Consider the following 12357-nt stretch of genomic DNA (forward strand, 5'->3'; position numbering starts at 1 on the left):
GTTGAGAGTCCGCCTGCCGATGCAGGGGACACGGGTTCGTGCCCCGGTCCGGGAAGATCCCACATGCTGCGGAGCGTCTGGGCCCGTGAGCCATGGCCGCTGAGCCTGCGCGTCCGGAGCCTGGGCTCCGCAACGGGAGAGGCCACAGCAGTGAGAGGCCCGTGTACCGCAAAAAAAAAAAAAAAAAATGAGGGACATTCTACAAAATGAGTAGCCTGTACTTTTCAAAAATGTCATTGTCACTAAAGACAAAGACTGAGCAATGGTGCCAAGTGAAAGGAGACTAAGAAACATGACACTGAATGCAGCACACAATCTGGGATTTTCTTTTTCTGTAAGAGACACTGTTGTGATCATCAGTGAAATCTGAATAAGAACTCTAGATTAGCTAACAGGATTGTGTCTGATTATACAAGAGAATATACTTGTTTTTAGGAAGTTCTGACTCAAGTATTTTGGAGCAAATGGGCATCATGCCAGCAACTTACTTTCAAATGGTTCAGAAAAACATACAGGTAAATAGATAAATAGAAAAAGATAAACTTAATGTGGTAAAATGTTTGTTAGTGTTTGGGAAATCTGGGTAAAGGCTATATAGCAATTCTTTGTGCTATCTTGTAACTTTTCTGTAAGTCTGAAACTGTGTCAAAATCATTTTTTTAATCAAATATCTAATAGGAGAAACTAGGGAGGCTAGGAGGAGGCAACATGTACAAAGCAGTACATTTTCCAGAACTGAAGAGCCAGGTCTTCAGTCTGAAGGATAAACTAAAAAGAAGACCACACCTGTGAAGACCAGAACACTGAATCTGAATAGAAAATCTTAAAGGCACATGAGAGAAGACAAGAGTACCCATAAAAGAATGAGAATTAGACTGGCAGCAGACTTCTCATTAGTAATTACAGCCAAAAGCCAATGGAACAATATTTTCAAAGTGCAAAAGGAAAAGCTGTAAACTAGTATTCTCTACCATGTCAAACTATCTTTTAAAAGTGAAGATATATGTGTAGATATTCAAAAACTGGGGAAGTTCACTCCCCAAGCATCCTAACTGAAAAGAACTACTTACTTGTGTCATCTGAGAGAAAGGAAACTGGCTTAGAAAGATGGAAATTGAATGAGATATGAAAGGCAATGCTTGGAAAATAAATTGATCTACATGTTGCTAAATCTAAATACGGAGACTTAGAGAGACAGAGAGATGTGCACATTCTCAGCTGAGCTCAAATAAGATGACATTCTGCGTTCTTCTTTCAGCCTTCATACTGTAAACAGATGTCCTTTCTACTGTCTATTTAGTGCCGCATTTCTCACATGCTTGTGCTTTTTTTTGGTGATTTCATGTTTAAAATGGCCCCGGCATAGTACCAAAATGTTCTGAAGTGTTTCTAAGCCCAGGAAGGCCACGATGTGCCCTGCAGGGAGAATACATGTGTTAGATAAGCTTCATTCAGGCATAAATTATAGTGCTGTCAGCTCTAGATTCAATGTTGATGAATCAACAATATATATTAAGTAACATGTCTTTAAATAGAAACACATATTGAACAAGGTTACGTACTGATCAGTTGTTGGAAATGTGACCAGAGGCTGCAGGAGCCTAACCCTATATTTCCTCCAGCAAAAATGATTCGGTATTTGCCAATTGTGTTGGCCATAACTTTATAGAACAGTAACTACTGCAAATAATGAGAGTCAACTGTAATTCTTTTTCAGTTAACAAAATCTACTGGGTTTTTTTATGGCTCTTTATTTCTAGTTTCTTTACTTTGTGTTCTGAATTAATTAGATTTTATTCTGAGTTTCATCTCCTTTATAGTTAAAGGATCTATCTTATTAATAAAGCATAATAGAGATTATTAAGGCACACTATCTAGAGCTACAATTTGTGAAATACAACCTGTAGTAACTGTATTTCAAAACAGGGCTTTTCCTTCCTTGACAGGATAAAATGTAAGCTTGCCAACTGAATGTTCTCATTGCTTAGAATCACTTCAAGTAGTGTGGATTTACTCAAAACATATAAAGGAACCAGGAAGTGTCAAGCTATTACACTTAGCTTTATGTAAGCATGTCATTTGGTGAAAACCCCAAGTCCACAATCTGGCCCACATGTCACGAGGACCAAGCTCATTTACAGTCAGTCTGGAACGGGCAACTTTCTTTTGGGATGGGTTGCATCTCAAATTACTGAGATCAATCTGCTAAATTCAAGTGTTCTGAGTTACGTATGCAGATGACATCACCTTATGCTCATAGTAAAGGATTCAGAGTACTGTGTGCAAAAGGGACTTTTTAGAGTGATGGAGATATTTTCTATATTAATGGTGGTGGTGATGGTTTCAGGGCTGCATATGTTTGTCAGAAGTCATAAAACTGTGCATCTCAATAAGTATGACTTCAAGAAAAGAATCCTGTGGGATCTGGGGAAAAAATAATGCCAACAGAGGCTAAGCAATATGTAAGGAGATGTTTCCTTCTTTATTCTGTGTTATTCTTAGCCAAAAGGCCGAGACAGAAATCTTTATTTTTGAAAACTTACCTCAAAAGTAGTAACAGTTACTTTTCTACATTTTCTTCCACAGTACCATTCTTTATTTTGGATTTAAAATTGCCTTGTACAAAAATTCAAAAATTTTCCTCAAAAAACAAAGTTTTATTTGTATCCATGAATTCAAAAGTGTTTTCAGCCATTCTGTAATGTGGTTTAAATCTTAACTCACAGAACTCATTCATTTGAGACTTTATAATCTCCCTAGTTGAATAAAGGCTTCTGACCACAAGTGAAACAGGATGATTGGGATGAGGAGGGAGGTAGAATGCTTTTGTTTTGTTTTGTTTTGTTTTGTTTTTGCGGTACGCGGACCTCTCACTGTTGTGGCCTCTCCCGTTGCGGAGCACAGGCTCCGGACGCGCAGGCTCGGCGGCCATGGCTCACGGGCCCAGCCGCTCCGCGGCATGTGGGATCTTCCCGCACCGGGGCACGAACCCGTCTCCCCTGCATCGGCAGGCGGACTCTCAACCACTGCGCCACCAGGGAAGCCCTAGGATGCTCCTTTTAAGCCATGGCCTCTCTTCAGAACTTTGCAGCCTCTGGGTGTTCACAAACATGAGAAACCTGGCCACATAAGGCTTCTTCCCCTCCCACAATGTATACAGACAGGTGAGTGAAGGAAAAGATTTCCTGTCACTTAATCCACTTCAGGAGGGGAGAAGTTAAGACACGGAGCAACGAGCCAGCTCATGTTTCTGACACTGGATGCCTCAGAAGGGCATGGAGATGAGCAAAGACCTGGGCAGGTGTGGCAGCTGTGGCTCTGGAAAGGACCTCAGCAGAACAATGGTGAGAAATGGGCAGGGTCTGGACCTTACGTTGGCCCAGATGGAGGAGGCCAGGGCTTGTAGCCATGACTACCCAGAGCTGTGTAGGGAGGACAGCCTTCATCAGCTGATGACGGTATTCAGGCGGCTCCGAACGGTGAACTGGGGACTGCGTTACTCAGAGTGCATGCCGACGGCATTCCGGACCACCACACTGGGATCCAGAGAGGAAGTCTTCCTGGCTTTGAGGACTATAGAAAGGTGGGGAGGGCTACGGTGTTTGGGTTTTTTTGAACTTTTATTGGAGTAGAGTCGATTTACAATGTTGTGCTAGTTTCAGGTGTACAGTAAAGTGAATCAGTTATACATATACATATATCCACCCTTTTCTTAAGATTCTTTTCCCATATAGGTCATTATAGAGTACTGAGTAGAGTTTCCTGTGCTATACAGTAGGTCCTTATTGGTTATCTATTATATATATATAGTAGTGTGTATATGTCAATCCCAATCTCCCAATTTATCCCTCCCCTGCCCGCTTTCCCTCCTGGTGGGAGGATTATGGTCCTGTGGGAATCGAAGCTTGTACAATTTGGAGGGCCCACTTTAGGAAAATAATACAGAAAGAATCCACTTTTGCAAATGCCATAAAGCACAGGATGCTGAACAGTTTGCTAGGGCTCTGCTCAGGGCCTCGGTAGGAGCCCATGCAAAGTGGGGGACGTGAAGACATACTACGGTACGTCTACCCCTGTGTTGAGGCCAGGGCTGCAGATGCAGTCAGGAGTGGAGCTACAGAGCAGGAAGCCGAAGAGGGAGTCCAACCCAAGTTCAGCTGAGCTCATGAAATAAAGGTGAAAAGAAAGGATGTGGTTTGACGCTCACGTGGGGATCTGGGGCTCAGTCCTGATGTTCCAGGCGCCAGGCTCAGGGCAGGCAGCCTGACCTCCCTTCCACATCAGAAGGGCTGCATCGGTGGTCAGATGACGACAAGCCCAGATGAAAGCAGACGTTAGGAAGGGTTCACTGCCCTCTGTGTCCTGTGGCCACGTCAGGCAGAAGGTAAGGTCTGATAAGGACTTGCAAACATTAACTTGTTTGTTCATTTAGTCATTCAGCAGTTACTTTGTGCCTCTTGGAGGAAAAATGACTAAGGCCCTGTTTCTGTCCTCAGGGAGCTCACTGTCTAAAAGCAGTGTCTGACACCTAAACATGAAGCAGCCAGCATCCCAAAGGAAGTCACCTGTGGACCCCAAGAGTCTCTGAGTTGTGAGGAGGACTGTTCTGGTTTTAGCATTGAATGTCCTGTGTTTCAAGAAATTCCTCAGTCCCTGGCAAATAGGTACAGTTGGTCACCCTAGGAGGGAAGGACAGTGATTTGTTTCCTTGGAGGGAGGAGGGCATCGAGTGAGGTCCCTGGACTCAGCCTTGAAGCACCATCCATTTCCCTTCAGGGAGTCCCAGGGAATGCTGGCCTCACACGCTTTCTGATCCAGCCCTGAGTAACCGCATCCACGTTTCTCAAGAGCCTGGGAGGCTGGTGCAAGTTGTAATTCTGGGCCTGCTGCCAGAGGAGAAAGGGTAAGGAGAGACAGTGGTGGGGAAGGAGCCTGGGAGAAAGCCTCAGTGGCCACCTCTGGGCCAAGCCCAGAATCTGAGGGAAGCAGCAGGCAAGCCAGAGGCAGACCAAGGCCATCAGGTGATGGAGCTCAGAGCAGCAGTGGCCTCTGAATCAAGAACAATGAACCGACCCACTAGCAAAGGGACTTTCAGAGTTTCTGAGCTCTGTGCCCTGTAGCCACTTGCTCCTTTCCCTGAGGGCGGAGCAGGGTGAGAGGCGCTAGCAGAGAACAATGAAGGAGGAGGAAACACAGTATCCCTTTGTTCCCCCAGGCCTCTCCTAGGCAACAGTCTGTCCAGGTTAGGGAATTCACTCTGGATTTTTAATCTGAGATCTTTATGTTTAGTTTATCCCACACCCACCTGAAACCTCATGCCAAGTATTGTGTATATAAGCATGTTCTTGGGAAGATAGCATCATCAGGATCTCAAAGTTGTTCAAGATCAGAAACAGATTAAGAAACACTAGACTAAGTGGTTGCTAAGCTCCCTGTTTTCACAGTCTATGATTCTTTGATAATGCTCAAGATCACTTGATGCGGATGTATAAAAAGAATCACAAAAGAAGTTACTGTAGGTGCCCAAGAAGCCCAAGAATTATCACTTTGAGAAATATGCTAAATGTTCATATCAGGAATACAAAACAGCTTTCTCTCTTGTGAAAGGGGACCTGTGATGGTTAATTTTATGTGTCAGCTTGACTAAGCTAGTGGGCACACTGTAAAGGTGCCCCGTTGTTTGGGCAAGCACCAATCTAGATGCTGCTGTGAGATATTTTTTAGATGTGATTAACATTTAAATCAATAGACCTTGAGTAAAGCAAATGACCCTTCACAATGTTGGTGGGCCGCACCCAATCAGTTGAAGGTCTTAAGAGCAAAGATCGAGGTTTCCCAAAGAAGAATTCTCCTTAAGATTGCAACATAGGAACACTGCCTGCGTTTCCAGCCTACTGCCCAGCAGAATGTAGACTCAGACTGTAACATCAACTCTTATATGAATTTCTAGACTTCCAGCCTACCCTAAAGATTTCTGGGACTTGCCAGCCCTCACGAGCATGTGAGCCAATTCCTTAAAATAAATCTCAATCTCTATCCTATTGGTTCTCTTTCTCTGGAGAACTCTGGCCAGACTACGTGACTCATTAGTCATTTATTTCAAAATTACAATACTGGGGATTAACATAGTATATATGACTCACCAAAATGGTCACCACTGGTGAAGGCAGTCCTAGGGCCATTTGGAACGAATGAGTACTATTAGAGAGTTACAGGGTACAAAGACAAAGATTAAACACAAAAACAAAAACCATACTCTTCCAGGTGCTTGTTCCAAGTTTCAAGTAATATGGCCAAAGAACCATTGGTCAAAGGCCATTGGTCAAATGGGCTGAAAGCAAGTGGGTTAACATGACAAATTGTTCAAAAGAACGATTTGGCTCAAAATGAATATCCCTTACTTTTTTTTTTTCCTTACTTTTTAATTGATATACCACTCTGCACTGAGAAACTTTTTCACAAAGAGCACATATCCATATTACTTTCATAATTTTACAAAAAGAAGAAATTGAATATTTTCAGAAACTGTTTTTTTTTTGGAGTGCTGGTGTGGTGATGGTGGAAAGGTGGCTGAAGCAGGCATTAACGCCTCTGCACTCCCCGCCTATAAGGACCACCCCATGGGAATCCCCCTGGGCTCGAGGCTGTGACCAGAGCTGCAGGAAACTCGAAATTTCCGCAGGCCTCCTTCTCTGTCCCCTGCGTGGAAGAGCCCACGCTCTTTGGGCAGGAGTGAAAGGTAAAGGGCCCTTGAGGGACTTTCATGTTCCTGAGAAGGCAGTCGTTGGGGTGGAGCTTGATGGTAAAAACAGCCACCCCTGGCTTTGTCCCTTCTTCCCCACCAGAGGGCTGGAGAATGTTCAACTCATCTGAGTGTTTATTTCATTTAGCAAGTATTTTTTGATGTGTATTATATGTGCAAACCTGACCAGGTTTTCTGAGGAGAGAAGTCTTGGGGGGAAAACCCTCAGTTTATTAATGAATACATTCGGCGGAATTTTGAATTTCTTTTCTTTTTATTTTTCTTAATAGAGATTCATAATACGTAATTGGGTTGAAAGAAATGCAGGCACTGCCGCAGGGTACGTGGAGTTAGGAGGGAAATCACGAAAATTACGGGCCAGGGCAACGCTGAGATCTGCCGGTGTTTGGAGAATCGGGCGGCACGGGTGACCCGGGACTCCAGGGACCCACCACCTGCCTGCTCGCCTCCACCCGCCCCACCCTACCGCCGAGACCGCGCTCTCTCCTGCAAAAGGTTCCTGCGCAGCCGTGACGTCACGGCGTCGGGGCGGGGCCCGCAGCGGGGGCGGGGCCGTTCCCGGATCTCGCGGAGGGGGCGGGCCGGGGGCGGTGGCCCGGCGGGGAACGCTCAGCCTCTGAGGTACGGGCGTTTAGAGCGCGCCCGCTCGGCTGGAGGCAGGTGCGGAGAGGCGTGGGGATCGGGATGCCAGGGCCGCCCACAGTCGCGGAGCAGACGCGCCCCGAGCAGAGCGCGCCGGACCCGCGGCGCGCAGGCTTCGTGCTGGGGCTGGACGTGGGCAGCTCGGTGATTCGCTGCCACGTCTATGACCGCGCGGCGCGGATCCGCGGCTCCAGTGCTCAGAAGGTGACCGAGGAGTTGGCGTCGGGGCAGCGGGTCTGGGTCGCGCGGGGCACCCGGGATCGGGTCGCGGGGGGGCGAGAGGGCGGGACCTCCTCATGCGGCTTGGACGCAGCCACCTGCAGCACCACGGGCCCTCCGACCTGAGCGGCGCGCTGGGACCGGCCAAGTCTTCGCATTCCCTCCCCGGGCAGGGCTGAAACCTGCGCGCCCTTCCTGTCCCGGCTGAAGACAGCAGGGGCTCGGTTTGTGACCTGGGGCCGCTCACTCGCTTCCGCTCACCTGAGGATTCGCCTCTCTGGCCTCACCTGGGTGGGACTGCGATGACTCCCGGGGCAGGGCAGGGCAGGGCAGGGCAGGGCAGGCTGGCTGCGCGTATCCAGTCAGAGGGTGCTTTGTGACTTGCTTGGTTTCTCCTGTACTTCCTTGATAGGCGTCCAACCCTGTCTTTATTTACATTTAGGATTTTCAAATCTTGATGGAATTTAAGTTTATGTTCGTAATTCAGTTATCATCATTAATTGCTTCTCAAAGTGCTGAGCAACTGATTCCCAGAGATATGAGAAGTATTGGACAAGTTTTGAAGGCTGTGTTGTCATTACTTTTCTCATTTCCATCTTTGACAATTCATGAAAGTATCTTTTTTTTTCTGGTTTGAGAAACCTATCAAGTCATTAGTTGTTATTAGTAAAGCAACTAACAGATTGGTATTCTTCTGTTCTCGTTTTAATGAAGTGTTGATTTCTACACAGTTGACAGCATGCCAAAAATAATGTTGATTCCATGTGATGTTTCTTATTTACTCTTCTTTCCAATACCAACATCTTTTTATGTTGGCGGTGCTGGGGGAACAGGAGCTATTAGTTACCTAACCCATTCCCAGCAGCACTGGACTCCCTCATTTGCTTGGTTCCCACCCTTTTTCCCACCCCCTTAGAAGTGTTTTTCAGCTTCAGGGGTTGCCCAGGAGCAGGTCCAGCCAAAAGACTGCTTTGAGCGTTTGATTTCAGGACTTCCTCATTCTGGTTTCAGGACCAGGACAGGGAGCTGGGACTAGAGCAGCTCCCTAGTCCCTCTTCTGTTCACCTCTGCAGGAACACTGCCCACCACCCACACACCCCACCCCTAAACCCACCTGAAAGGACAGCTGAAAGGCGGATTCTGTCCTTCAGCGACTATGTCCTCCTTATCTTTTTATGAGTCTTTATCAGAACACGATGATACTTTACACACAGTCTCCCTTACAATTCTAGACACAAAGTACTTTTGTTTTAAGCAGTGATTTTTTTTTCAAAGAAGTTGAAGTGTTTGAAACCGAAGGGATGCAGGAATTGTTAGAAGATCAAGTTTCACAGTTGCTATATAATTTGGGGGGAATCATTATTTTTTTAGAAATGAGGTAAGAATCTAAAAGATGAATCAAGATTGCTGTGAGCAGCATTAGACTAGAATGGTTTGGTCAGACTCAAAACTGTGGCGAAGGTGTCTGGAAAGGTATGTGAGTAAATAAAAATACAAAAATTCCTTGCCCTCAAAGGATGAAGTGCTATGTCTCAAATTAGGAGTTGAAAGCAGTGCCTCTCATCCTGTGATAGGAGTTTACAGCAGTGCTTCTGAAAGTGTGGCTCCCAGCTGCTGGGGTTGAGAGAGAAAAACTAAGATTTAGAAACTTGTGTAGCGACTTGGCAGAGTCATTTTATGTCTGTTGACCTCAATAATAAAACATTTGGGATTTTACTTTGTATGTCCTTTTTTCCTAGAAAGTTGTTTTAATTGTGTCTTAAAAATTGTTGGTTCACAATGAATTACAAATCCGAAAAAAAACCAAACAACAACTGGTACTTTACTTCAGATGGCTTGAGTTCTTTGGGAAGAATGGTCTTGTTGGTCTATTGCTTCTTAGCACCAGGCTTATTACTTCATGAGTACAGAATAAATAACTGAATTGCATTTAATCAAAGTATTAGGAAATCAGTTTGCTTCATGGGACTCTATGGATTAGACACAGAATTTGTGTTTATTTACTCAAGTGAAAATCACACCTCTGCTAAATTATGTTGGAAAGAATGTATAATAGAAACCCAAACGTCTTAGTATAGGATTTGATTGATATTGCTAAATAAATAGCTTAAAAAGGAGAGAAAGAAGAACTGAACAGATCACCCTTTAGAGATAAGAACAAAGTAGGCTTTGTTGGCCTTTAATTAAAATTGAAATCCCAAACAGGAAACTTTACATTAGAAGGCTAGTACTAGGTCTCTCAGAAGACTTTAATTTTATCTCTTATCTCATTTTTTAATAGCAGAGGCACATTTTTAGCCTTTTTCTATAAGTTGTATTTTTAAAAAAATCTTTCTATGAACTCTTAAATATTGGCATTATATACTAGAGTAGTATTCACAGTTAGAAATCCCACATGTGAATATTTGATATTTTTAGTTTTTCAAAATGAAGAAGGTTCATCATGTTCCCCATTGAAACATCATGCCATTGTGAGAAACCGTAAAAGATGATAACATCTTGGTTGGAAGAACAGGACAGAAAGGCCACTCCAAAGAAAACAGTGGACTCTCCAATACTGTGTACCCTCTGGACATTCTTGAAAAACACTGGTTGTTGTCTTGTTGTCTTTTGTTTTTAATCAACAAAACACGTTTTCTTCTTAGCTTTGATTATATTCTTGATCTAATTTCGGTTTGGTCTTCTAAACTATTGTGACATGTTTAGGGATGGTGAGCTGTCCGGGTTGGTGGAGTCGGAGGAAGGGACCCTGAAGTGCCAGGGACCCTGGTTTGTAGGCTTGACGCGATTATGGCCACGCGGTACGCGGGCCTCTCACTGTTGTGGCCTCTCCTGTTGCGGAGCACAGGCTCCGGATGCGCAGGCTCAGCGGCCATGGCTCACGGGCCCAGCCGCTCCTTGGCATGTGGGATCTTCCCGGACCGGGGCACGAACCCGTGTCCCCTGCATTGGCAGGTGGACTCTCAACCACTGCGCCACCAGGGAAGCCCAAAAGTTGTATATATTTAAGGTATATAAATTGATGTTTTGGTATACGTATACATTGTTAATTAAATAACATAATTAATGTTAATTAGTCACCATGAGTATACAGATGAGATACTCATCTCACATGGTGACCATTTGTGTGTTTGTGTGTGTGGATGTTGAGAACACTTGAGAACTACTCTCTTAGCAAATTTCAAGTGTATAATACATTATTATTAACTCTAGTCACCATGGTGTACATTAGGTCTCTAGACCTTATTCATCTTATAACTGAAAGTTTGTATCCATTTCCCCCACTCCCCTAATAATTGTATTTTTTAATCCTGAAATTGTTAGAATTTCTTTTTTCTTTTGTTTTTTTTGGCCATGCCGCTCAGCTTGTGGGATCTTAGTTCCCTGACCAGGGATTGAACCTGGGCCTTGGCAGTGAAAGCGACAGTCCAGTGAAACCACTGGACTGTCAGGGAATTACCAAAATTTTGTTTTTCTTCATGTCTTTTATTTCTTTGCTGAGACTTTCTATCTTGTTTCAAAAGAATTCACCCTTACTTCTTGGAGCATTTTTATAATAGCTGCTTTAAAGTCTTTATCAGATCTCTGTGTTATGTTGGTATTAGTATCTATTATCTTTTCCCATGTGAGCTGAGATTTTTCTGATTCTTAATATACCTTGTAATTTTGGATTATATCCTGGGCTTTTTTTTTTTTTTAATGATTTATTTATTTTTGGCTGTGCTGGGTCTTCGTTTCTGTACGAGGGCTTTCTCCAGTTGCGGCAAGCGGGGGCCACTCTTCATCGCGGTGCGCGGGCCTCTCACTGTGGCGGCCTCTCCCGTTGTGGAGCACAGGCTCCAGACGCGCAGGCTCAGTAGTTGTGGCTCACGGGCCTAGTTGCTCCGTGGCATGTGGGATCCTCCCAGACCGGGGCTCGAACCCGTGTCCCCTGCATCGGCAGGTGGACTCTCAACCACTGCGCCACCAGGGAAGCCCTATCCTGGGCATTTTGATTATCATGTTATAAGACTCCGGGTCTTGTATAAGGTCTATGACAAATGTTGATATTTTTCTTTTAGTAGGCAGTTAATGCAGCTGTGTTCAGGCTACAAATGCTGACCAGCCTTCCTTGGACTTTGGTTTCAATGTTAATTCTGTTTTTAAGATCTTGGAGGTACTATTTGGATCTGCCCTGTGTAGTATGTGCCACCTAGAGGTCAGTCTGGGACCTGGGCAGTGGTCTATTTTTTCAGTTCTGCTTTTAACATCGTTGCTATGCTGTCTGGTATTGTATTCATATAAGTGCAGCTTCCAGGTGAGCCTAGGAATTCATCCACAACTTTCTGGAGTAGCTTTCCCAAGCTCTTCCCTCTCAGATCTTCCTGGGATTTTTGGTTCCCTGAGCCTCCCCCTTTTGGGTCCTCTTGCCAGAAGCGGGAGCTTTCATTATCCCATTCTGCTGGATACTTCCTATGTCCACATCTGAAGCTAGGCATCAGGAGTACACAGAGAGAAAAAAGCCATCGGGGGTTCACCTTACCCTCTTGGGCCCCCAGCTCCTCTGATTAGAGAGGAAGTTTTACCTCCCTCAGTATTTTGGGTGCTTGTGGTTTACTGCTGCAGCCACCACGATGGGATAGCCAGGATATAAAAGTATGGAGGCGGGTGTGGGGGGATAAAAAACAAAAGTGAGGGATTTCTCGCATTCCCTCTGAGTGTTAGAAAAACTCTACAGGCGTTTTCACTGCACC

General features: G+C 44.8%; 1 protein-coding gene across 2 annotated transcripts in view; it reads left to right on the forward strand.

The window, feature by feature from the left end:
• The first annotated feature begins 7398 nt into the window (after positions 1 to 7398).
• Positions 7399 to 12357, forward strand: part of GK5 (glycerol kinase 5) — a 76066-nt gene continuing 71107 nt past the window's right edge. Inside the window, exon 1 of one of the 2 annotated variants that reach the window (XM_029214347.1) lies at positions 7399 to 7609. In XM_029214347.1, coding sequence (XP_029070180.1) covers positions 7448 to 7609 — 162 coding nt within the window. In that variant the 5' untranslated portion in view covers positions 7399 to 7447. The remainder of the gene's footprint in view (positions 7610 to 12357) is intronic. The other variant, XM_029214346.1, reaches the window with a different exon arrangement.

Source organism: Monodon monoceros, unplaced genomic scaffold, assembly GCF_005190385.1.
Source record: "Monodon monoceros isolate NGI ecotype Baffin Bay Population unplaced genomic scaffold, NGI_Narwhal_1 Super_Scaffold_11, whole genome shotgun sequence".
NCBI classification, from domain to species: Eukaryota; Metazoa; Chordata; class Mammalia; order Artiodactyla; family Monodontidae; genus Monodon; species Monodon monoceros.